This window comes from Thunnus albacares, chromosome 11 (assembly GCF_914725855.1).
Source record: "Thunnus albacares chromosome 11, fThuAlb1.1, whole genome shotgun sequence".
NCBI classification, from domain to species: Eukaryota; Metazoa; Chordata; class Actinopteri; order Scombriformes; family Scombridae; genus Thunnus; species Thunnus albacares.
This window is the reverse complement of record NC_058116.1, coordinates 20,680,444-20,707,454: the sequence shown is the minus strand read 5'-3', so window position 1 is coordinate 20,707,454 and position 27,011 is coordinate 20,680,444. Positions and strand designations below refer to the sequence as shown.

General features: G+C 38.5%; 1 protein-coding gene across 2 annotated transcripts in view; it reads right to left on the bottom strand.

The window, feature by feature from the left end:
* The window catches only part of LOC122991993 (ephrin type-A receptor 6-like), a 191,665-nt gene that overhangs the window by 66,362 nt on the left and 98,292 nt on the right, over positions 1–27,011 (bottom strand). For both annotated transcript variants that reach the window (XM_044365502.1, XM_044365503.1), the window contains exons 4-5: positions 20,756–20,911; positions 16,938–17,273 (exon numbers count right to left, since the gene is read on the bottom strand). In XM_044365502.1, the coding sequence (XP_044221437.1) occupies positions 16,938–17,273; positions 20,756–20,911 (492 nt within the window). The remainder of the gene's footprint in view (positions 1–16,937; positions 17,274–20,755; positions 20,912–27,011) is intronic.

The following is a 27,011-nucleotide window of genomic DNA, read 5'->3' as shown; positions in this document are numbered from 1 at the left end:
TACTAGCATTTCAGAGTACCTGTGGAGACCAAGCATGTGAATGAAACAACACAGAACAAAAAAAACAAAATTATGTGCCGTGGTACTATAATGTCTTTAAAGATAGTTCCTTAAAGCTTAAGTAGTTTCCATTTGCACATACTGTGGTAGAAAATAATTAAAAAAAACATTGGTAATGATCCAGGATTCCCAGGGTTTTGCTGAAATAACTATAACATCATTCTGTCTGGTTATAGGTTTGCGATATGGGAAAACATGAGAACATTGTATCTGCAAGAGTGTCACATAGTTTAAAAGTGTTTGACTGAATAATATACATACAACTACTGACAAAGAATCCCATCATCTTTCAAAATACACCAAAGTCAAAGTAACAATTTAATGTCCTGGTAACATTTCTATGCTAAATTGACTTTTATCCTGCAGCACAAAAGGGATAAAAAGTGTCATCTTATCTTGTCTTGCCTCCGCTCTCTCCACTTTTTCTGAAAAAAAGTCTTCCTTTATTCTTATTCTATCAGTCGTTACTTTCTCTTTCATCTGTTTGTGTCCCACTTCAAAGGTTGCTGCCATGATTACAGGCTGGGGGGCAGAAAAATATACTGTAGTTATACAGTAGATAGACAGAACCCAAGAGAAGAAGAGGAAAAGAGGTCCTGTCAAAGGGCAAGGGTGCACTGAGGGCGAATGCCTTCAAAGCAGCACAGCTTTTACTTTTTTCTCCAAAGCAAGACAGATCCTTTGGTTTTCTGGCAGCCAGTGAGTGAGTGGTGAGTCACTTCTGTCAGTGTTTGTCCCAGTTTAACCGTCATGTGCCATGCTAGTGTGAATCTATTGCAGATACTGTAAGTGCAGCATTATCAATAAGTAAAGCTCAAAATACGCTGCATATATTTGGTAAAGTGGTTTCCTCTGCAGACTGGTCCATTTACCCCTCAGCGCAGAACATCCATCCAGAAATTAAGCTTATTTAGTTTGCACAGAGAGCAAGCCGTAGCCACATCCGTCCACTATCCTCAGTAATGAGGAGTTTGAGGAAGCATTGTCATGTCATTACCATGCCATGTCTTTGTCATGTCATTGGAATAGCATTAGTAGGACACATTGCATACAATGAGTGGTCTTGAATCTCCTATGATTTGATCTTTTCTCCTCCAGGTTTAAATATTCCATAAAATATAGGCTATGTCTCATTATTTTCCACCTAGTGAAAAGCAGGGCGGGTGGGTGCAGTATGTGTGGGTTTTTCACATGTACATCCATGGCTTCTAATAATACCAAGTACATCAAAGAACAATTGACGTTATCCAGGAAGATTCAACTCAGCTGCCTGATAAGTATATACATGCAATGAGCTGTATATGCATGTCCTGTAAGTACATGTCATGGGAATGTTATGTATATACAAGAATACATGAATACATATACGCAGATATATGGATGACATGCAAAAAATGTCTCGAACTGGAATGGAATCATGGGTGTTGTGGTTATATAGTATGTCTTTATATCATTGAGTCACCATGATATCCCTGCAGCAGGTAAGCAAATTAATGCTTGACACTTCCAGAAAAAGTTAGTGGACCTTTAGTTGGGAATGTTTTGTGAAATTACAATTTCCAAGGTCAAGAATGAACTTTGATGCTTAACCATAGACTGTATATAAAGATGGATGTTACGAGGTGTGACGTCACCCATTGGTTTGCATTGGAGCCATTGGCACTATCGTTTCCATTTGGAGCCAGGACCTTCCAAGGAGTGTGGGGTGTTGTATTTCACGCTCTGGAAACACGCCCAGCTACCTCAGACTGAAGCTAATGCTAGCTTACTGGGAACATTGAGCAGTGCACATTTGGGCTAACGTTAGCTACTTTACCTACATTTTGCTAACAGGGCAGGTATTGTAGTCAAGTAACATTAAACTTACCAAAATAATCTGACAATAGTCCGACTCAGTGCGAGTCCCAGAGCTGAGGAGAGCAGCAGGTAAGCCAACTGTCAATCATAGCTGTCAATCAATGCCCACATGGAGAGACATCAAAGCTACTGTAAGTCTTCAAATCTTATTAACGGAGAAATAATTTCAAAAATGACCACCAGTACACTTATTAGAGGCCATAATGACTTGTGGAAAAAAATGATTGATTTAGTACTTCTAGAGAGAAGTTGACGCTTTTTGAATGGGAGTCAGTTGGAGCCAGAGATCTTTTGGCGCAAGCATCCAACAGTGATCGGTGGCATTGCACTATAAATTACTTCTGCATTGGCTTCAGCCTTAAGCTGTTGTAGTTGCCACTTATGCTTAACATTTACTTTGTTTGTATTAAAAAAATAAAAAACTCCCAAAATGTTTTCATTGCACACCCAAGTCTAAGACAGTAAGAAACTAAAGTGCTAATAATGCTGTCAAAAAACACATTATATGTGATGCATTGTACATGACAAAGACAAACACATCTTTAAACATCTACAAACACACAGCCACACTTACACACAATGACAAATAAAATATTTATCTACCCATAAGTCATGTTCAGTTGCATTTCATCTAAAAACAAAGCTCTCTGATCTAGTATGACTAGTTTTCTAATCAACACTTCAACAAGAAGACAAGTCTACAACACATACTGTACACACACAATGTTGCCTACAGTGGAAAAAATATCCTCTGAGTTCTTCATGTAGAGATGAAAATGGGCGCACAACAACAACAGCAAACACTTGATTATTTCCAGTAATACAGCTGAAGCCTGCTCTGATCTGCTTGGTATTCCGCACCAGGATCAGTGTGAAAGGAATAAGTGTGAGGATGGAGACATGAGGACTGTGAGGGTGTTAGTGAGGGGAATTGCTGGTGTGTGTGTGATGCGATCAAACACCCCTGGGTGTTGAAGTCACTCAAATGGGATTGAATAGATGGGAACTCCAAAAGACCACAGAGAAACCATATCATTGGTGTTAGGGGGTTGCTATACTGAACAACAGTTTTAATTTCGGCACCTGGTTTTGATTTTGGTTTTTTATCATTATGACAATAATGAATATTAGTTTAGTCAAATTTTAGTAATTTGATTTCTGTTAGTTTTACTTAACAGTTAGTAAAGTTAGTTAGTACAGTTTAGTCTCATTAGTCATGCATTTTTAATGTTTATGTCTTCTAAGCATTTTGGAGCCACATCTGCTGCCATATTTGTTGTGTACATTTACCACTGTTAAGTTGTTCTCATCTATATCAAGATCAGTGGAAAAGGCTCTGTTTACTTGTTCACACACACTGTGTCCATGTCACTCTGATCTGCAGTCAAACAACAGACTGAATCTCCTAATCCGGTTGTCATTTCCAAACTGTGATTGTCTGAACAGAACTGCTGACTGGCGATTCTGCTCACCTTTACCATTACCACAGCTACCTGTGCTCTCCACTAACTAAATAAACCTTCCAACACATTATCTTAGCATACTAACAACTTAGAATTATTTAAATGGACTAAGAACTACAAATTGAAATTAATAAATAAGAACTAAAATTTTCACTCTTAGTGTTAATATATAATGAGCATTAATTAGGTGAGCAAAGAGTGTTGGGGACTCTGATACAGGTATGAGCATTTCAAGTCTACATGCCGCAAAGTGATCAGTGCACAGCTTCCCACTGTCCACTGAGACCAGGTAGGCTCAGAATGCAGAAAGCAATGCAATCTAGAGCAGAGGAAATTTCCATCTCCACCATTTCCCAAAAGGCTGTCAAGACATAACTAACAAGACAAACACATTAACACAGTGTTTTGAACTGCTGAGAAAGGGAGAGTGATATGAGAGCCATATTCTCAGGGTTTTTCCTGGCTCAGGATGGGCCTTTGGTGGGTGACAATGCATGACAGTAAGCATGATCTGTCCTTACCTTATTTACCTTAACCCTAGTTACCTTATTTGACAGAAATCTATGAAAAGGAGAAATGCGGAGGAGCAAAATGAAACTAAGAATGCCTGTTTCCACAGTAAATCATCTGTTGAGTGTTTATTTGTGCTTTATAACCACCATGAAACAATCAGAAAATGACGTTTTATTTCTCTCATTCACTGGCTTTCTGCTCCTTCTCTTCGCTCAACCACCACCCTGCTGTCTCTCTCTCTGTTGCTCGCTAGTACTCTCAGGTCGCTTGTGCAGCGTTGGTTGCTGGGTCGTCATATGATGCTCCAAAATCAAAACAAGGTCGGAGTAGAGGCGTCAAGGCAGTTTGACACACTTCATAATGTGTTTGGCCATTTAAAACAATACATGTACTTCAAAACGTGCGCATCAGACACTTTCAATACATTTGCCCTGAAGCCCAGAAGGCTGTCTTCTGCTAGGTGTCTCTAGCCATTTTCGCATATGAACTCTGGACAATGTCTGGAGAACCGTATGTGTAAAATACAGCAGCTGTGGATGAGTCACACAGTGGATGTGGGGAGTCGACTGCTGGAAGTCAAAGATGTTGTACTCAAATTTATGTTCTTCTTGTTCAACAGATTTTCGATAAATTGCTATTAAACAACAAAAAATCCTCTATGTTGGAAAAACCCCGATTCTTATATATTCTAATTAAACTTGCACACAATCATGATTGCACACTGGACTGTTGAACTGTTTTGAGAAATAATTCTTCCTTATACTGCACCGCTTAACTGAGTTGAACAAATATGAACTGAAATGAAAGGAACTGAAAGATCCCCTCCAGATATAGTTGAAGACTATATATATAAAAATACTCTGGTTTGGCTAATAATTTGTCTGATATGGTTTTTCTACATTAAAAATACTTAAAAGTCATTAAAATGATATCTATCCCTTCTCCTTAATTAAAAAATCCAGAATCTATGAATATGAAAACATTTTTCATTTCAAAAGTTAAACTGCTGGGCACAAGATGTTTCCTACATCACTGTGAAGTCCATCCTCAGTGTATGTGCACTGGAAACTTGTCTAAGTTTCATACTGGACCACGATTGGCTTCAAAATTGTTGTGATGTTACAAATCATGCTCATAGATACACGCCTCAAACTCAGATTTAAAGTGAGCACAGAGAAACGTTCCTCCTTCAGCAGGTGTGAAAACAGCCTTCTTGTGTCAAACTCTGCACATACGTACTAGTGTTGCCCCCCAGGAGCAACAGGAGCACAGAAAGGTAAACACTTAGATTGTACCTGAAAAAAAATCTGCATGAACTGGGATCACATTATTACAGGTTTTGCTCTCAGCTTTGAGATATTTTTAATCCATCCTCTTTATCTGATTTTCCAACCACCTTCTCACTTCAGTTGAATGTTTTTGAGTTAAACCACCCTCACAAATGCTTATTAGATGGGATTCACAGGAAGTTTTTCGGAAAAAGTCAAACTTTTTGAAAACAACACTTTTTGATAAACTGCCAAGGCCTTTCACGCTGCAAAGTGTTGATAGACTCATTTCCCCTCAGGTAACACTTTCATGGTGTAATGTGAGTCTTTCATCTTGCACTTCACTTCACTGATCATCGTAAGCACTGTATTGCAGACCCAGTATGAAGCCGGGAGTATGCACATGCTGTTTTTTGTTTGCGGATGGTAAGAAGGTGCAATGTGGCACCAAGTGCGACCTCAAGAAATCAAATGTGTTGTGTACTAATCAAAATAGATTCTGAAATAGATTCATGTTGTTTATTGTCAAAACCTACGCCTGAACTGCCTCTTGAAAACAAAACATTTGTTTTAATTCAGTAAAATATTCTCATTTGGATGCATCACTAACAGGATTACACACTGAATATTAAGATGAATGAAGACAACCATGTCATATGTCATGTAAAAGAGGAGTGATTGAAACTTTGCAAAATTATTCATATTCTGCTCTTCAGTAACACTTTAATTCATTGACATGTATATTAAGCGGAACATATTCCCAGGCAACATTAGACCAGGACATGATTTAAACATTATTAAAATATAAACCATTATATAGCTTTAATGAATGTAGAAGGGAGATTTGTAGAACTACTTTAGTCAGCACTGTTGTACAGTCAGTCTGAGTATTATGTCAATATAATTCACAAACCAATTACAATAATCTTTTAATGAAAAATAAAATGTATCGCAAATTTACATTTTATTGTAGGTATTAAATAGGGAATATTGTGCAATAATTATATAACCATCCTGAGGAAAAAATACATGAATGTCAACATGAATGTAACGATAAATGTCTTTCCTCAAGTATCACCTTAGAAACCTTTATTTTCTATGCGTAAGGCTTTATCAGGATTCATTACTCATTTCCCTCTTACTTTACTGCATTTATCATTATCTACAATGTAATGATGGCTGGATGGTGATAAAAAAGATGCATTAAATAGTCAGCATTCAGTGCAAAATATATGAAATATAGCTGAACTTTTTTCACAAGACACAAAGATCAGACAGGGAGAGATAAAACAAACAAAAAACCCCACAGTTGATCAGCATGACATTTAACTGATGGGATTATAGAGGAAACAGGATAACATGTCTTGGAAATAAGGGAAGGAAGCCAAACATTATGAATAAAATGAGATAAGGCCTTTAAACTTTAGCCTTAATACAGTAAATCAATGCCATGCAGCTGTCTCACCACAGTAAAATTTAATGGAATGTAGTGTCAGTGCCTATAATGATGAACACACAATTCAAGCTCCAACACGGACTTATTGTACAAGTATGGGAGGGAAAGAAAGATGAGGGAGAGGGAGAGACAGAAAGAAAGAGAAAAAGAGACAGATAAAGGCACATCACCAGGATAAATACTCTGATAAATCACTGTAGAGGCAGAGAGCTGTCGAATAAATTTATCCCATCCTATTGTTCCCCCTTGTATCTCCCTCCACAGGAAGCATAAAGAGTGTGTGTACGAGTGCGTGAGAGAGAGAGAGTGATGATGAAGATGACCCTGGTACTCAATAGTTACATTCATGTATACAACATAAGGCACATGCGCACACATGATATCTATGACACGACACGAAATATTCCCTTGACACACCTTCACATACGAACATGGCACTGGGTAATTGGGGCTCCCTGGGGGCGATATCTAGGCTTGGGTGCCAAGGGCGAGCATTCCTTATAGAGAGGCAGATAAATCAAGTGTTAATAAGCCAGCAAGCATGGAGGCCCTATTTACGACCGCTCTCTCCACAAGGCCAGTGCCACCAGCTCAGCTGCGGTCACACACACACACACACACACATACACATACATACTTAATCTTTATCAGACAGAGGACCCCCATGATACACGTGCCCATATAACTGTATGTCAAGGGAGAAAAAAACTTGTTCTGTAATGTCATATATTCAGCATTTTTCATCAGCGCCTACTTTTTTTCTATTAACCCATAATGGTGTAAGGATCGCCCTGCTGACACACACACACACACACACACACACAGAAAGTGGATTTCTGCTCTCTCAGGCAGATCTACAATTGTAGCTGGAGCTCAGCACAGAAGCACAGCAGAGAACAGTATTGATTCATCCACAGAAAGTCACCTTCCCCCTCATCCCAACCCCCGACCGGCGCCTCGGGGCCCCGGGTCATTCCACTCAGCCAATTTGTATGGCTGTTGTTATTATTAGTGTTTCTCTGGCATGGCACTTTGGTCTCGGGGCACGGACACACCGCTTTATGATGCCGCGCCCAATAAACATCATTCTGATTTTCCCAGGCTAGTAATTAAGTGTGGGGCTAATTTGTCATAGTTAGTTAGAGCGTGGCGCAATGCCGGGAGAGGGCTGCCTGCCTGGGAGGGGTACAGTGGCTTAGAAGGCCAGGAGTTACACACTATTCATTTACTATATAGCCCCTGCTGCATAATTGTGCTGGTGCTGGCTTAGGGCATGGCAGAGGGCCATTGCAGATCAAGTTGGACCAGAGGTTTTCTTTTTAATAGAAACTGATTTAGACAATTTTGTGTACATGATGCTATTAAGGTTAGACAGTTATGGGCTTTTAACAGCCAATAACAATATTTATTTATTTAAATAACAGTATTCTCTACCAGGACTTACACCTTTGGATCTGACCATTTGTATGCTATAATACGACAACATTCTCCTATGAGACCCACAGAACCAACACATGCGCCATGTCATAGGTACATTAAACTAAAGCTGTCAATATCGCATAGATAAATGTGAACAAATTGATGAAAAGCAGCTTCAGAGTTCAGTTGAATAAAATGCTTTTCCTGATATTGTCTAAATTCACCAAGAATTTATTTAACGTGTCAACACGCCAGTGCTTTATCGGTGACATGGCTCTTAAACCGAGAAACACTTCAGTCTTTTCTGATGCAGTGTGTTCAATTTGTACTTGTCTCTCTTTCTCAATATGTCAGCACATCTTGAAATGTGTGTGAATTTTTATATGTCAAAGAAATGAGAAGCAAAAAAGTGCAAAAAAAAAAGGTGAGCCTAATTGGAATCGAGAGACATAGATCAGATTTATCACTCAGCTCATTCATGTTTTACAGAAATGATAGTAAAACAGCAATAAGCCTAAAGGGAAAAACAGCTAATATTCATGTAAGTGAGGAGTTAATCATTTTGACTTGTAGTAATTATAGGTCAAGAAAAATATAAGTTATAATTTGGCTGATGTTAATGGTGGCAATGATCAAGGTTTTGTTGTGCAGGCAGATGTTTCCAGATGTTACAATATCATTACTTTCTCTAAATACATTTTTTAAGCAATGCTTGCCACTGGACATGATCTTTATGGAGCAACTGAACACTGCACACTAAGTCTAAATTGCTTATTTATATTTTAGCTATATACAGCTCAATCAATAGAAGTTTGTGTAACAGTTTCTACTATTTCTAATAACCAAGAAGTCTGACATGTAACATGAAAGGAGACAGAACTGCAGGCAGGACTGTCAGTGTCGATATTTCTAAGCACCATCACTTGCCCCAGTTGGTTTGTGAAATGGAGGGAAATAACATACAGTATTCATCACAAACATGAGGAATATGGGAGACATGCCTTCACAGCTCACAATATGTCTGTAGTCCTGGCTGCATTGGTTTCCCATTCATTTTAAGATTATTTTGGCTACTTTTAAAGTAAAGTAGTCCCTGGTTTGGCTCCATCAAATATTTCATATCTTCAGGTGTGCAAACCAAAGGCTGTTAAAAGACCCACACAAGACAGATGGCGGATTGTGCTTTTACTGTTTTAGCTCCAGCGCTGTAGAACAAATTTCCCTTCAGTATCAGGTCAGCTGAGTCAGTACCACATTTTAATGCTTAAAGCATTCAAAAGCATTCAAAAAATCTACAACTGAAAGACTGTTTTTTTAGTTTTAGAGTTTATTACACTAATGGTTTGATGGTGTTTGTATTCAATTTTGTTTTTAATTCTCCAGGTTTGATTGTACCTTTTGATTATTTTGTTGAATTTGTGGTACTGCATTTTTATGCTAATTAATGTGAAATGCTAACTTTTCTAACTGTGGTTTTGGGAGGTGCTTTGCTAAATAGACAACTGACTGTGAACTTCACTGCTCGTGTAATTGACGTGGCCTTCCTGCATTTTGCTTGAGCTTTTTATGTTTTTTTTAAAATGTTTTTCTGTCTGTGTTTTGATCACTCCCTGAGTTGGAATATCTTCCATCAAACTGACTTTAGATTAACTAAAGTACTGCCTAACTTCTCTGCTTGGATTTACGTGTTTTTGGATTAATCGACGTAGGGCTGGGCGATATGACCAAAATTTCATATCCCGATACAAGTAATTTCATATCCTGATAACGATACCTGTCCCAATATAGCACAATTTAATTCAATGAAAATATAGTTGGTCTGTACCATCCATTCATTTATCCATTTATCCATCTATCCATCCATCCGCCAACAAGCAACAACCTATTAAAAATTAGTGTCTCTGATTGACTCTCCAGAGAGAAATTTTCAGAGAGAATTGAACATTTCTCAAGAACTTGAAAATTGGGGAGAAGCATTAGGTCATCCAACAGTGATCCATAATGGAAGATGTTGCCATGACACTAAATGATATTTTGACAATATCACTACTATCCCCTGAAATACAACACAATACTGATAAAAAAATATGATACCTTGAGCCACAAAGTGCAGCTGCACTGGTTTGCTGTACTGGCTGGGTAACACTGCTGAATATTCTGCATACAACATCTTCAGGTTTACCATAAGATCATCATTTTTATTAATCTGTCATTACTACACCCTATTCTGCACACCATTAACTTTGTGTGCATGATGTAGTTAGTTTGCATGCGAGGTAAGCACATTCTCAAATCAATTTAGATTTTGATGAAGCCTCTGATTATGCATGGTGTTGGCATATCCGTGTGTTTTTCACCGTTTACTGGAGATGATAGATGACAGATGATGAAGATACTAATGGTTACAGTAATATAAGATTATCTAGAGCAACATGTGAGACAGACACAAGACAGACACAAGTTATATGGAGGTTAGAAACGTGAAATGTATTTTCTTTGCTGATGCCCGCAGTGAGAATTAGAATAGGAAACCATTTGGCAGCATTTTGGTTCTGAGCATTGTGTTCTTTCATCCAGTTTTCCTGTGATAATTACAGTCTACACAAGCCAGTAAATACGATATACCTTCAACCCCGAATTCATCCATGGTGCAGTGTGTTTACAAGCAGATAAGCATACTCTAATCATCTTTGATTTGGTGGATGGCCACATCTGCCTTCAGGTGAGCGAAACAAATGTAAATGATCTGGACACTTGTAGTCAATGATGAGTCAGTGAGCAGCACTCCACCAGCCAGCTCCTCCCACAACATTCCTTATGAACATGCAGATCCAAGATTGTTAGTTTTACCCACTGGCTTTTCATCTACAAAAGACTGTCTGATTAGAGTCTCAAGTTGCTGTTCTGATGTGTCGCTGCAACTGAGAACCCGAACTGAGTCTGATTGCTTTCAGTGACGTACACAATTACCCAGCTGCTTCCTGTGATTAAAGCAACTCTCCTGTTTCTAGGCCATTTCCTCATCCTCCTCCTCCTCCTCCTCCTCCTCTGCCTCTTTTCTGCAGTCATCCACCTGTCCACCCCCTCTCAAAACTTATTTCTAAGTTTGCATTATGAAACCACGCTATTACTTCTGAATTCCCCTTTCCATATGCTATATATGTACATTCATTTTCAAATAAACAAAATATAACCACACACACGCGGGCACACACACACACACACACATACTGGCAAAAAAAGCTGAGGAAACTCAAACTTTCAAGGCAACTTACTTATATACATTTCTGAGTTTTGAGTCCAAAACTTACACAACTTAAAGGATAAGGCGATTTTCTATATTTTTCTTATTGTCAGCAAATCTCATAGACCTCCGCATTTGTCCAAAAACTTTTAAAAACACATTAATGAGCCACACGTCTTCACTGGGTGACTTGTTCCTTTGCCCCGAATTTCTCAAAGAACTTCAGCACAAAGAGGTTGTGATATGTGGCACAACAAGCTAGCGAAGCACTGTAAACACTGTCTGCGGTACAACGAACATCTCTTTTGAGACTGAAAATGTTGTCGTTATTTTTACTCTTTGAGATGCACAAACTAAAAGTTCTACATTTCTAGTCTGTTGAGTTGTTAACTCTCGTAACTAAGAAGACAAAATGAGTAAGCTAAAAGTAGTTGCCAACCTGCATCTTGTGTCTAATTGATGTACTTATGTTTTTGTAATGGATGCATTTTCAGGAGCCCAACTTTTCACAAGATAATAAATAAAGTTAGTTGATGCAAATAAATTACAATAGCTGGGATGACCACTTCGCAATTTCTTTTAGCTTTATGAAAAATCACATGAATGTGAACAATTTCAAGTTTTTACAGTGCAGACACACACACACACACACAAAGAAATGCACAGATGTGTCTCTGTCTGCATCTCTTTCCCTGCACTCTCTTTATCCTCTGCCCACATTTCTTGTCAGCTAATTTACCCTCTTTTTCATTCTGCCACCCCTTTCTTTGCTCTTTCGATCCTCTCCTCACTCAATCATCTTCTCATACTTTGCCTCTCATTTTCTATCTTCTTTCACCTTCTTCTTTCTCTCTGTCACTTCATTTGTCTCTGTCCCGCTCTTCTCCTGCTCTGCACATTCATAACATCTTTCTCTCTCTCTCCTTGTTCATTTATTTCCTACAGGTCTATTTCTCTCTCTCCCTCTCCATTTACCTCTCGCGCTCACTCCCTCATTTCACTTCTACTCCCTTCACTTAACCTTCCACATCCTCATCCAGCTGTCACTTGTCCTCCAGCTGTGTCTGGCTCCTGCCTCTTTCTCCTGACCCAGTCACCCACTTTGGGAAGGCACATAGGGTTCCCCCAAGCAGGGCAGCACTCGGGCAAGTAAACTGCAGTGTCTGCTGTTTGGAAGAGTGCTGCTTGTTTAGTGAGTATGCAGATAGCTGCAGGGACTAAAGGTTTTTGGATCCATTTAGGAAACTACTATGTTGGTGGTGACTCAAATTTCTTCCTACAGCACAGACCAGCTGACTGTATAGCCAAAAGCCATAGGAACTTTAACATCGGAGAGGATGAGGAGATGTGTTTTTTTCCAGGTATGAACTTTTCTGTCCTAAAGCTGACAATAAACTAATAAGTCAGCCAAATCACGGCAGTATCACGCTCCCAGTGCTGACTTCAAGAACCGCAAATGCACACATAATTTCCCCCGTCTCTTTTGCTCTTTCTCCAAATATGAGGGGATTTACCCCAGGCAAGACACTCCCCTGCTGTTAATCCTTATGCTTTATAATTCTTCACACAGTCTCGGTGCATGTGTGTGTGTTATAGAGATTGATGATTGTGCATAAATCAGATGAGCTTCACTGTATGAATCACAAAATATTGAAAAAGGTTATGCCTGACAGGAAATTATCACAGGCCTATATAGTTTCTCTATGCTACTCATGCATGTGTATAGGACTAAAATGTGTGTGTTGGCACAACAGCCCATCATAGGGACAACAATTCATATACTGACCTCACTGTCACAAAGCATTTACCAAAAGGGCCATCTGCATTTTAATGACTAAGCCTAATTTATCTGTGACTGGTGCACATTATTACAGGAGACTCTCGATATTCCTCACAACACATAGAAATTCACATGCCTGTCTCATTTCTGCTGATGGCACCGCTATGCTAATGGTCTTAGAGTTTTCTGCGCACCTTTCCAAACAAGCCCATCACAGAGGTTTAGGTGGATGTGTCTGGGGAACCATATGTGGAAAAATATTTGTATGTATGCATATCACTACAGAAAAAAACTCATCACTGCAGCAAGAAAGTTCTTCTTTTCATTAAAAGGGCAGCATGGCTATTTGTGAGTTGAGTCAATTTCCTGACCCTATGCACACTTTTAACAAAACACTGCAGTTTTAAATTGCCGATAAAGACATTCTTCATTGAATCAGCAAGCCTGTCAGATGGACCTGATCCCTCTTTCAATGCCAAGTTGTAGGTGGTGCTACAGTCAGTGTTTGCAGGACTGTAACATTTTATGGAAAACTAGACAAAATACATGTTCTGATATTTAAAAAGATGACATACTGAAGGTGTATATATCTACAGGCAAGATAAATGTAACATCTATGCTGTGCATTTATTGAGGAAAGTATAGTAGCTGTGACTGTATAAGCTGTGGTGGAAATGCAGCCACATAGGTGATATATAGTGGTCTGTATTAGTTCTTTAACCATAATAGAAATAATATGTATCACTGTATTGTAAACCACAGTCTCTATATTGGTCTGGCCCATTTCCCAGCAAGTGGTGGAATCCTACTGTGCATCGACGAGCCAACTTCCCTAAAATAGAAGAGGTCAGACACAAAGGTGGTAAATGTCCTTCTCTAGCTGAAAGAGTGTAGGAAAAAGTTGTGTATTATAAGATTTGTTATATAAGATTAGGCTTATCACAGTTAAACCACTGTACCATTACAGCACACCATCATGAAACTAGAAGCCTGAGGGTCAATAATATTTTAAAAACCTAATTTAGATAGAAATATTGTATAGCACAGCTATTGTTCAAAGTTTTAGCTATGTTTCCTAAAAACTTTTACATAATGTAAACAATCTCCATCTGTGACTTGGTTAATTCAACATCTGGTCCAGGGACACAGTTAATAATTGGCCATTTGGCTAATTGGCACTTACTGGCTGTGATACTGATCAATGTGCACTATTTCTTTAGAAAACAAACAACAAAAACAAAAAAATAAAATCTGGCAATGGGTAACATTACTTATACACTTGCAATAAAAACTATAATGAAGTTTTTATTTTTTGATTCAGTACAAGACGCTCATCAGAAAGCAATCTTTGTGATTGTGCTGTATTTGCTGCAGTACTACTGTATATAACAAGACAGTAGTCAAATTATGGCTAGTTCTCATGCCCCATTTAGACCACATGGTATAGGTCATTCTAGCAGGTTATACTCGTATTGATTAGACGTAAATCAACATGTGTATTGTTTGTTCTATTAAAACAAAACAAACAAAAAAAAAATCACCAACAGTTACACAGGCTGTATCATGAGAGTAGCAGAAATAAGAAATTGGTTGCAAAACTTTGGCATCCAGGAATAGCATTCACAGGCTGAGAGAAAATGACTGTCTGGCACTGCACATCAGAAATCTGGCAAGCGATAAGCAATATCCTCTGTATTCTTCGGCATGTGAAGTGAGTTAAGTTGAGCTTACGGGTGTTCAGTTGTACTGAATGACCTCAGTAAATCAGGGCTTGTTCAGCTATGGCAAGCCCTGAGGAGAAAATGTGTGAGTCACCACTTGCACTGCTTAAAGTAAGCTGCACTTTGTCAGAGAGCTGTTGTACCTCTGTTTAAGGTTGTAAATGGTCCATCTCAATCGATGGGAGTTAGCTTGGTTACATACAAAAGCTGAGTAGGCAGGAGAAGGTGAAAGGTTTATAAGTTTTGACTCAGAGTGCCAAGCTGAAAGCACTATGTATCAGTGTAGACCCAGTATGTGCTGAACTAAAACAAAACAAAAAAAAAAGAACAGCTTTGGTCATTCATTTTTTTGCCAGCAGTAATAACAAGCCACCTGTCACGAAATGCAGAGAGTTCAATGTGAAATATTCACAAATACTTAGAAATATAAATGATGATCATCAACACATGGGCTGGATCGTGCACTGTAAGATTATAGCCTTTATACAACCAGCTATGCAATCATAAAACCTTCAAAATGTCCATAAAATTACACAGAAATGACACAGACCAGACTCTAGTTTCTGTCCATCTGATAGTCATAATCAGTGTGCTTACGACTGAATGGGGGCAAAGAATCTGACTCGTCCCTTGAGCATTTTAAATAGCAGTAGCTGGGTATATTAGTGATGAAATGAGTCTTGTGTATAGCTTAGGGACCTGCCACAGCTTTATGCTAAACTGGGCATCCTAATGAAATAAAAAGGCTGGGTTTAAACATTGAGTTACCTTTAAAGGCTAGAGCTGTCCCCAGTGACACAGAATAATGCATTTAATGTGTTGTGGCTGTATGACAAAATGTATTTTTCCCAGACTCCCATAACAACAGACAGATGGAGGGAGGGAGGAGTGAGCGAAGGGAGGAGAGAACAAAGAAGGAAGAAAGAACAAACATGTTTGGAAACGTGAAACAGGACAGAGAGAGAGAGAGAGAGAGAGAGAGAGACAGAGAGATAGAGAGAGAGAGCGAGAGAGAGAGAGGGAGAGAGAGGGAGGACAAACAACTGACAGAAAGAAAACAGGAGAGAGAATAGTCAAGGGAGGAGAGGAAAGGGAGGAGGGAGAAAACAGAAAACACAGTGTTTGCAAATCACAAATTAAAAGCATAAGCACTCTACACACCATACCGTGTCTCAGAGGAAATATGGGCCTTTCAGCATAAAAACCTTATTTGGAGCAAGCAGGTAGCTAGAGACAACCTCTGCCTGGCCTCCTGCCATCATTTACAGAAGTGATTTAGGATGCAAAACTACAAATGCTTGAGGAAAGTTTACTGTAATTTCTTTCTGCATTAACTCTAAGCCCGTCTTTCTCTACCAACTGCAACAAAGGCGACGAGAGAGGAGAGAGGACAACACTAAAAATCATGCTTTGAAAGAAGTATGCAAACTTCAAATTTCAAAGAATTCAGACAGCACAGGGCCACTTTAAATTCTTCATTCTTTAAATTTATTTAATTTGATAATATCAAATATTTTGAATGATTTTAATTCAAAATAACAGTAAAAGACATGCTAATTGGCTTGTTGTGGCCATTTATTTAGGACAATAACTAAATCCTGTCTTGGAATACAAGTACAAGGTTGAATTGTGGAAAAATATCAAGTGAGATTCTGTTGTATTAATACTGCAACAGACTTATCTCTTTCATATCTACAGAGGAGGCATACATTGACATGTTGACACCAAACCATAACATATAGAGCTACTACAACTAATTAATTATCTAAATGAATCATAATCAATTAATTCATCACTTAATCAATATCTTATTAGACTGTGATCTCAGGTTTCAGGTTTCCTTATTGAATAGCTGCTCTTGTCTCTTCTATGGAGAGTAACAAACATGCAAAGAAAGATGTGTTTCATGAATGTATAACCATAAAAAAAATTATATAGCAGTACGGGTGGTAAGAAATTGAACCTTCTTCTCCTCACTAAACTGAAAAGAAGATATTTTTGTACAATTTCTTACATAACACAATGGACTTGTACTGTGTATTGGATGTACTATAGATGGATCAAGTGTCCATGTTTCTAAACAGTGTTGCAAAAGTGGAACAACATAGAAGTGACTCTTAACATTACGCAATTAAATTTAAATAATACATACTCACCGCCCTGATCAGTACTGACAGTGATGATGGCTACCTGCCGAGGGAAGGAGCTCATATCTGACACACCGTTGAGCGACTCAATCTCAAAAGTGTAGTTGGCGTGTGCTGAGAAGTCCATCACGGTGACAGTGGCGTTGGTCAGGCCTAATGGTCGTGGCAGGAAACGAAGGTCCTCCTCACAAAGCTGGCACTGGCTGGGCTCCGGGCCACAGCGTTTGCACTGGATGTTGTAAGTGAGGTCTCGGCGGCCCCCGGTGTCGCTGGGAGGAGACCACTCCAGCGTCAGAAAGGATTCGTTAAGGTTAAACATCAAGTTACGAGGAGGAGATGGAGGGCCTGTCAGAAGAAGAGAAATTTTATGAATAGATAAAAGATAGATAGATAATTAACTGTGGGGAGTTTGATCATCCCACAGCTTGGGGGAAACGCATAGTCATGTGTGGTTGTTGGTCATGACTTACAGTAGGAACAGAGAGTTAAGTTGTTGATAACATCATGCTCTTGTTAGAATGAACCAGGCATGCCATGCACCATGAAAAGTCATGATGAATTAACTATTACCAGTTGACGTTTGCACCGTCACCATGGATGTACAGACAACTATCACTGTATTACTTTGACACAGAAGAAATCTCAAAACATGATGATTATAAGGCAAGATATGCAGTTATGAGAAGCATCTTAGTTTGAACTGACTTCAAAGCGGATTTATGAGAATTTACCTGTGATTGGGACATTAGAGACATTTATAACGCAAAAAGTGAGAGTTACGCTTAATCAAAGAAGATATGTATTATGTCTGTGTGTTCAGGTTTGACTGAGCTATAACGCTGAGGAGTGTTCTTATTGACGCAAATTGGGATCCAAATATCACAATTTCACTTTTACATGTCATAGATTGCAGGCTGGTTGAAGTATAATCATAAGCTAGTGTAATGTTGGTTAATGACTACATATGGTAATGTTTGTTTTTTTTTCAAAGTCTGTGTTATAACAAATGTCACATGTTTTGTGTCCAAGTGACTTCCACACTCAGATACACCGTCAGAGTCATAGGGGGCCGATTGTGATGAATCGAAGCATTTTTGCTATATATGATCAGTTTAAATCTGCCACCACAATAATTGCAGTGTTACAAGAGAGCACAAATCAGCTGGCAGATTAGTCTATAGTTCCAGTTAAAAACCTAGCAGCTGCTTTGTGAATTTACTACAGATGATCAGTGCATTTTTAATATGTGCAGGGAGGTTCCAAATATAGTAACAGTCGAAATGGGTTGAAAAGAAGGTTGATTAGAATTTCTAGGTCAGGGGCAGAGATAATTGAAATAATTCCTAACTGATAAAAGGAGGGTGGAAACAAATAGAAAACAAACAAAAAAAAAACCCACAACTAAACATATAAAAAAAAAATATCCTGGTTGAGCTGAAGAACATTATGAGACAACCTCTACTTACAGTTGTTTCATCGAGGCATCATTTTTTTAGAGTAAACAAACTGCCAATAATACTACGCAGGAGAGAAGGAACCTTATAAACCTTGCTATTATGTGATCAAGGACTGGGGGAAACATATTTACTAAGAAATTGACTCTTGAGGCACACTGCGGCTGAAGTGCTTCACACAAATAGTCACAATTGGTTAATCTATCAAAAAAAAATGCAACTTTACATAATACAGGTATATTACTGTATAAAATTAAATAAAAATCATGTATTACTTCTGAACCACATAACTCTTCATCATGCATTGCTCTGCTGTGCAGTAAACATCCTTCACCTCCCTCACATTTCACTTCACTGTGAGGTGTTTTTGCGGTCTGTGGATGTGTGTGTTTGTGTGTCAGGGTAAGTAGCAGGCAGCCAGCTGTCAACAGGGTGGAGTTAAAAGGCCGGAGGGATTTGAACACTCCTGTCCTGCGAAGCTCACTGTCTGCCTAGACAATGGGATGTTTCCCTCTCCTTCACCATCCCTCCATCCCTCTCCCTTCCTACCTTTACTAAAAACCTGAGCAGACAGGAAAGCTCCTCCCATCCCTACTCCACTACTGTCAGCGGATGTCAATTCTCTCTCTCTCTTTATCTCTTTCTGCCTCTATCGGCCATCATCTCATCTCCTCTATTCTATCCATCGAGGAGAATCCACCTACCTTCCCTCCTGCAGAGTAACCCCGCTGCCATCAATCAGCTTCCATTCTCCTCTAGGGGGAGATTGGTATCAGCACCCTCCTTCCTTTCTCTCACTGTCTACTCCATCCAGTCTTTACACTTTCTCTCCCCCTTTATCTGTCCTCCTGTGACATCCTCTCTTTCTTGCACCCTTCCTTTGTCTTCTGCTCAGGCCCCCTGTCTTTAATCTCCATTTCTTTCTTTTACTTAGATGTCAAGCAAATAGTTTATGCTTTGGCTTCTGAGCTTCTGATTAAAATGAATTATGCATGTTCCAAAAAGAGTTTACAGCTTGTGGAAATAGATGTGGTAGTTTACTCATCTTAGTCTGCTGGGTTGTCATACATCCCGAGCTTTTCTGCTCCGTGTTTGTCTCTACTGGGTGCAAAAGTGGCCTTGGAAATTAAGGATGCTCTGGTGACTGGAAGATATTGTTCAACAACTAACAACAGCTTTTGAAGAGCCCTCAAACAAGCCACTAAAATTAAATATTGTTAGTTCATGGATGCTATCACCCTGGGAATGTCTAGGGCTGCATCTAACAATTATTTTCTTGATCAGGCAATTAGTTGCTTGGTCTATAACATGTCAGAAAATGATAAAATATGTTGATCACTGACCAATGTGACATCTTAAATGTCGACCAACTCTACAACCCAAAGATATTCAGGTTTACTGTCATGGAAGACAAAAGAAACCAGAAAATATTCACATTCAAGTTTTTTTTTGTAATTTTGTAATTTTTCATACGTAAACATGTTTGATCAGCACTTTGCTTTTAAGGTTAATGGAAAGATAGGTGGGCAGGACTGCTACCCGAACAGTTAAGTTAGGAGTTAACTGCTCTTATAGCTCTCCATTAGCAACAGACTGGATGCAGGTATAATTTTCCTTTCAGGATTTCTGTTAGCAGAGGCAAATTGTTGCATTATTTGACGCTAAATTTAGAGATGAAATCACTGTGACGATTTCCTCTGAAAGTAGTGCTTCTTGCACTGTAAACTTGCAACAGCCCCACTGACTTGGTTTGGTCTTGCTGTAAAAGACAAATACACTCTTCCACCCTGGAGAGTTCTCAGACATGGCCCCCGTCTATCTCAGTGACAGCTAAATGGCTTTTTAATTAAAGGAGAATTAGTCCGGTTAAACTGTAATTTAATGCAAATATGAAGTCGTAATGACAGCCAGTGAATCATCGATGAAGACGAGGCAGCTGAACAAAAGCCATGTAATTCATCCAGAGACTCTCTAATGTACAGTTTCACACCAGATAAGTCTGAGAGACCACTGGAGTAATCCACCAGCTCTATAGAGAAAGTAATAACCCTTCCAAGGTCTCAGACATACACAAATATAGAAATTTTTAATGTGAATTCACAGTAAACAATGTTTAATCAGCCAAAAATACAATACGATTACCTCTATCTCCTTAACATTATTCCTTATCTTCATCATTAGTCATTACTCTCTTTCAGCCGATCAGGAACAGGTGTTTGGGTTCAACCAAAGTAGACGCATAAATGGCGGTGAGGTTCAAAGTTCTCTCCTGACTCTGATGAAATCAAAATGTATGACTAAAAGCCCTGTACATCTTCTTTATGTGGGTATGTGTGTAATAAGTAATAGGTAATTAGTAAGTGGTATACTCACGTGTGCAAGCCATAGTTGGAGGATCTTTCTCAGCCCTGAAGAAGCCCTTCTCACAGCGGCAGATCGCAGCTCCTTCTCCATAGCTGAAACTGTGCGGAGGGCACTTCGAACACTTGATGTTTCCAGCAAATGCTTTGTAGAATCCTGGGTGGCATGCTGGGGGTGACAGAAAGACAATATGACAGGATATGAGAACCAAGCCAAACCACTGGAGCTGAAGGTTGTCTGTTAATAATCATCCTGAATTTAATACCTGATATAGTAATGCTAACCGTATCAGGTATTTATCAGAATTAAATACCTGACAATGAATCCAAAAACTTGCAATGCATAAATCCACACATATTTTTTTAACCCTGAGGATACTGAGTCACACCTTTGATGGCAGGTGTGTAACTCTCAATGAATAATTATAACTTAGAGAGATGTGATCACAGAAAGGGTCTTTGAAAGAAAACATCCAAATATATCACCTGTAACACCCATCACAGACCTGCTGAACTTGGTTTGTATTAGCATGTTTTAGAAGAGAATTTTAATGCAGTTTTTTTGGTTTTCATACTTCAGCTTCAAAACATCATGAGGATGAGATGAAAAGTTAGGAAAAGACCATCGTGCCAAAATAATTTCACTAAACTTAAATTTCAGAAACATTTTGTAAAACTTCATCAGAACCTTCAAAATTTCAGTTAGTTATAATATTTATCATTCTGATATTGAAGCAGAGTAAATAATATCTAGTCAAAATACATTTTAAACATAAATAAGGCTTAAAAGTTAGAAGTAAACATGTCTAACTATTCTACTCAGTCTCTGAGAACTAATTTATATATTTAGTATTTATAATTTAATAAAAAAATTCGACAAAAGCAGCTGTAACTCACTATACACATTCCTAACAGAGAGAGGGGTTTTAAACACCTCAGTTTGGTGCATGAAAAATGTTGCCAAAATGAGTCTGTTTGTTCTAATCCAGCACTAACTGTTGAACTTATTCCAGAAACCTTGTGTATGAAAGCGTGTAATGAAGAGGTTTGCTGCTGGTTCCGTATTCACACAAAACACATGTATTGCTATCAAACCCAAGTTTCTGTATTAAAATTCAGAGAATGAATTAAAAAGTTGGCTTGGAAATGCCTGCACTGTGAGTTTTCTACTGCAGTAAAAAGAAAGTTAAAAAAGTGTAATACTGGTATCTCCTTTTGTAGGCTTAAGCACATAGGAAAGGAGGCACTGAAGCTCCTCTTTCTTAACAGTTACAGAATTCAAACAGCTCCTGTCATCGGTGTCATTAAGATTCTTCAGAGTGAGTTCACTCAGTAACACTGAGTTAGGAACGTCACAAAAAATAAACAAAAACCATAACCAAACAAAACTACAAATACAAGACATTATGGGTGAAATACTTCATGTAAATTAATGTTTCACTATTGAAGTGACTGCCACTATGTGGGTTTAAATCATGCTTGAGTGTAAAACATGAATAAACTCAACCACAAACAGAACGAAGTAAACACTCTCCTTATTAAAAAACAAAGAAAACTGACTATATAAGCAAGATAAGAGTTGAAAAGATTCTGACCATTAGAGACAGCCTTTTAATAGCATTTTCTCAACCCCCAAAGTACCCCCATGTCACAGAGACGTGCAAAACTCTCCTGCCTGGTGAGATTTCCACTGCTGCTGGTTGTCACCAGGTGCATCGATTTAACAAGGTAACACAAGCTGAGCCATTTGAAGGGATTCACCTTGAAGCACTGAGTGCTTTTGTGTGACTCAATTGCCGCCTGTGATAAATGGAGCTGTAGGAAGGACAAGGAATCGCTTAAAACCACGACTACTTCGATAAAATGAGGACAATTAGGACAGAGGCAAAGGTTAGCACACTCACACATGCACACACGCACGTGTGTTATGAGTGGACGTAAACTTTTTTTTTAGCATTGTTTATGTTTATGTTTTAGCTTAGCTATTTAATAGAGACTATTAGTGTCAAAAATAAAGGATATTTAAAAAGTTCAAATTTATAGATGATGAATATCAAGTATTTATGACTTCAGTCTCCTAATATTCAAAATGATATTGGCTTCAAAAACTGACACACACACACGCCAAGCACACAAACACACACACACACACACAGAGGCTATCTGTATTAGTATGATAAGTGGCATCCCCTATGGCGTACCAAGGCTGCCTTCGTCATTAACCTCTGGTACCGGTGTGTCCTTGAGTCAAAAACCAGTCAGTCAACCACCCCCACCCCTCTAGACCCTGTTTTAGACTCTGTCAACCTAATGATGCTTCTGTCCGACCTTCACTGAACTGAGGGGATGTGCCTTTTCGAACCTCGCAGCAGCGTTCTGCCTCAATCTGTCTGGTCAGGCTCTGCTCCAAGGCCACAGTGGCGCTGTACTATGGCTGACCATGCATCACCCGAGGATGGACACGCACATGGTGGCAAGGAGGTTAGCACACAGATGCTGGTATGCACACACACACACACCTCTGGACAGCAGTGACAAGCAGTACAATGAACCGAACCAGACAGTTTATCATATGAATGAGGCCTGAGGCCATTTTGACTGGAAAAATGCAAATCAAATACCACTGTATATACAAGTATGCAAGCATTCATATGTACTGTATTCATAAAGCTAAAAGTAAAATTGGAGTAGTTATACAATAAACCCTTATTATGAATATGACCTCTGATCCATACAGATGAAAAAGACTTGGTATTGAAAAGAGCTTGCATGTTAGACTGCTAATGGTCTGGTGATTGAGAGCCAAAACATAGACGGGGTCAACAGGGTAAGACTACATGTCTGCATCAAGTATGTGTGCACTTTTGTAACTGTTTCATGAGTTGAAGTGTCATAGAAGTTTCTCAACATGTAAAAAAAATAAAAGTTTGAGAAGAACTTGCATAATGCATTAAACAAAGTTTTTATGAAGCTTCATAAGCATTATGTCCTAAATGTGGAATCTGTCTATTCAGCGTGAATATAGTGAGCATGTTTTATTTATAGAAACGTAACTTTATTTATATGATGTGGAGACAAGCCGAGAAAACCAGATGAAAGTGCTGATGTGTGGCTTTCACACAGTGTCTCATTTATGTCTGTAGACCATAAAACACTTTTTTGAAAGAACGTTTTAAAACTGTGAATTATTAATATTTTCAGTGACTTACAGCGTTTCAATAAAGAAGGCACAAAAACAAGTTGCGATAAAATCACTTTACTAAAGAATGTATTAAAGTTTTATTTACTACATTTTTTCTACTATATTTGTGACTATGAATAAAGAAACAATTCTTTATTTTTTACAACCTTGAACTTTCAGTAATCATATTTTTAGTCATCATCACTCAAAATTTGTGTCATTTTTCTTGAAATGTGAGTTCCTGGAAGCTTTATACTTTGTTAAATTGACAAAAGGTGATAAGTAATAAGTTTTACAGCTGAAAAAATTAATACCTTGCATGTCAGGTAACAACAATTAAAAAGGTGCTAAACAAAGAGAAAATTAATGTTTTGAAAGTTGTCAAAAAATAACCCAAAAGAATGTGGACTCCAGAGGGTTAAGAACTGCTGTACGAATAAGCATGAATTATAAATATATGAGTATATAATGTTATAAATCATTATACCACAGTTTATTATTACATTATACTACTAAGTATTATAAGTATAATTACAAGATAGTAAAAAATCAATTCATAAAGTTGCTTATATTCACTTATTATTCTCTCATCTAGAAAATAAACATTAAAAGGTGTTATGAACATCATGATGCCTCCTGTTAATAACTAGAGAGCTCCTGTCTGCATCAAGTGTAGTGAGGCTATATTGATATCGAGAGAACATGATGTACTGTATGTTTGTCTGTCAGAGGTATGATATGACCATCTTGCTGTTTGTTGATCCTGACACCAGAGCCCATGACGGACATTTAAATTGAACGTGAGGCAGCACAGAGGAAACAGAACCACAGCTGCTGAGTTGGAATAATGACTCAGCAGACATCACGTACAATAATGCATCATAAATCACAGAAAATTGATATTGAAGTATGAATGTCACTGAGTTAGAATAGCCGTTAAACCTGACTTCCTGTCTATATCTGTATAAAAAAGCAAGTCCAAACCATACTCTTAATGAATTACTCGATAACCTTTCATGCAAAACAGCACAGCGATTATCAATGATTGTAATAATTGATCTTGTAAAATACAATCATACTTGTAATGCCTTATAGTTATAAGATACAGCTATGTCTCAAATAATATACATAACACATCATGATGTATCATGAAGACTTTTACTAATTCTTATAACATGATATGCATATATCATAACGCATCAGCCAGTTATTTGTACTCCTTTGAAAATATGCTCATAAAAACAAAAGCGTTGTAGAAAAAAATCTCATTGTAAGGTGTCACATGACACCTGAAAGAAGCAATGTGTGAGGATTGGGATGTTTATATACTGTAGAACTGTACCTGATTCACCCGAGTTGCACATTTTTACCGAATATTCAACTTTCCCGAGGGTGAGGGAACATCTATATTTTAATTTGTCAGGTGCTTGTAGTTACTGTTTTTTTCTTACTGAAACTTTTTTTTGTTTTTATAAATAGTATCAGTATTATTGCTAATATTTTTCTCTCAACCTCACCTTCAATTATAAGACATATATTATTTATGGCCTCGACCCAGTAGCCTGCAGTTCAGCGCACCTGCAAAGCAGCCATCCCACATTAACCTCAAACATAAAACATAAAACATGAGTCTCATTTTTTACCTCTGAGACTCATTAACTTTAAATGCCTTTGTCATTCATTATCTGTGATGTGAAAATATCAGATTTCCACATAGTGAGAGGAATAAAATCCTGGTCATAGTTCAGTAAGAAAATCCAAGCACACCACGGAGTATCTCTCCTGCATGGGTGCTGTGAGTTATTTGACTGACAAAATGAGATTCGACTCCGGGGCCTCACTACTGATGGTTCGAATAATCGACGTTTAGGGGCCAGCCCTACTGTACTCCTCAGAAGCAAGTAGAGTTGAGGAGGGGACGAGAGAATAGTTTCCCAACCCATCAGCCTTCGGGGCCTTGGTCTAATTCTAGGCCTTCAGCCCAAGGTTAATGAGATCTGGAAGTCATCCAGAACATCTTCAAGCCCTGGGTGCAGAGCCCAGAGCCGGGCCCTGAGACCCAGAGGCAGCAGATTGGATGGTGAGGCCTGCTACTTTGTACTCACTAGACCTGAACAACACAGTAGCAACTGGCAGGCAGATCATGTATGGGGAGTAGACCTGTCTGTCTCTGAACTGTATACACTGTATGACCATCTGCTAGAATTTCTACCCTTCTCTGTTGAGTTAGATTTTAAAAATTTTGAAAAAAAAAAAGCTGTTTATACCTGATGACATGATGGAAAGTCCTTTCTCAAGAAAGCTAGCAAAAATATTTATAATTCTGTTATTATTAATTTTTCAGGTATTTCACCATAAATTTGTTGTGAGAGGGGTTTACACAACAGTCTGTAAAAACTGTACCAAACTATCCAAAAATCACTTGTCCTTTTTACTCTTACAAGATGTAACGTGCTAAATAGTGAGTTTTACAACTGCTGGTAGGCAGCTGTTGTTACCTTTGGACACAGCAGACAAGATGTTTCCATCTGATTCCAGTCTTTCTGCTGAGCTAAGCTAATTGGCTGCTGGCTGTATCTCCATTTTTATCGTATAGACATGAGAGTGGTATCTGTCTTCTCACTCCTGGCAATAAAGGATTTGAGAGTATTTCCCAAAATGTCAAACTATTGCTTTTAGTATCCCTTGAAGGTCTTAATTCATTTTCAAATATCCTAACGAGAATTGTTGAATCTGACCTGGTATATATGTATGCAGATTTCTGTGCATGAGTGAAGTTCTTTGCGGTGTATAGCCGATGATGGTGGGTTCCTCTCCCGGTGGTCAGCGAAGAAGAACAATTCCAAGAGGAGCACAATTCTGCAGCATTTACTTGCAGAACCACATCAACAAATGTTGCAGAATAGTTCAGCTCTTGAAATCAAAGGCAGCGTGGTGAGGAGGCGATGCAAAGGATGAGAGATCATTGCAGAGATGGTGGCGAGATGCAGCTTGAAACTTATTGCATATGGAAAAATGGAAGATGTGCACTTTTTCAGTTTTATTCCACAGAAATATTTACCCTCCTCTGTGTCCCATCTATGAAAAC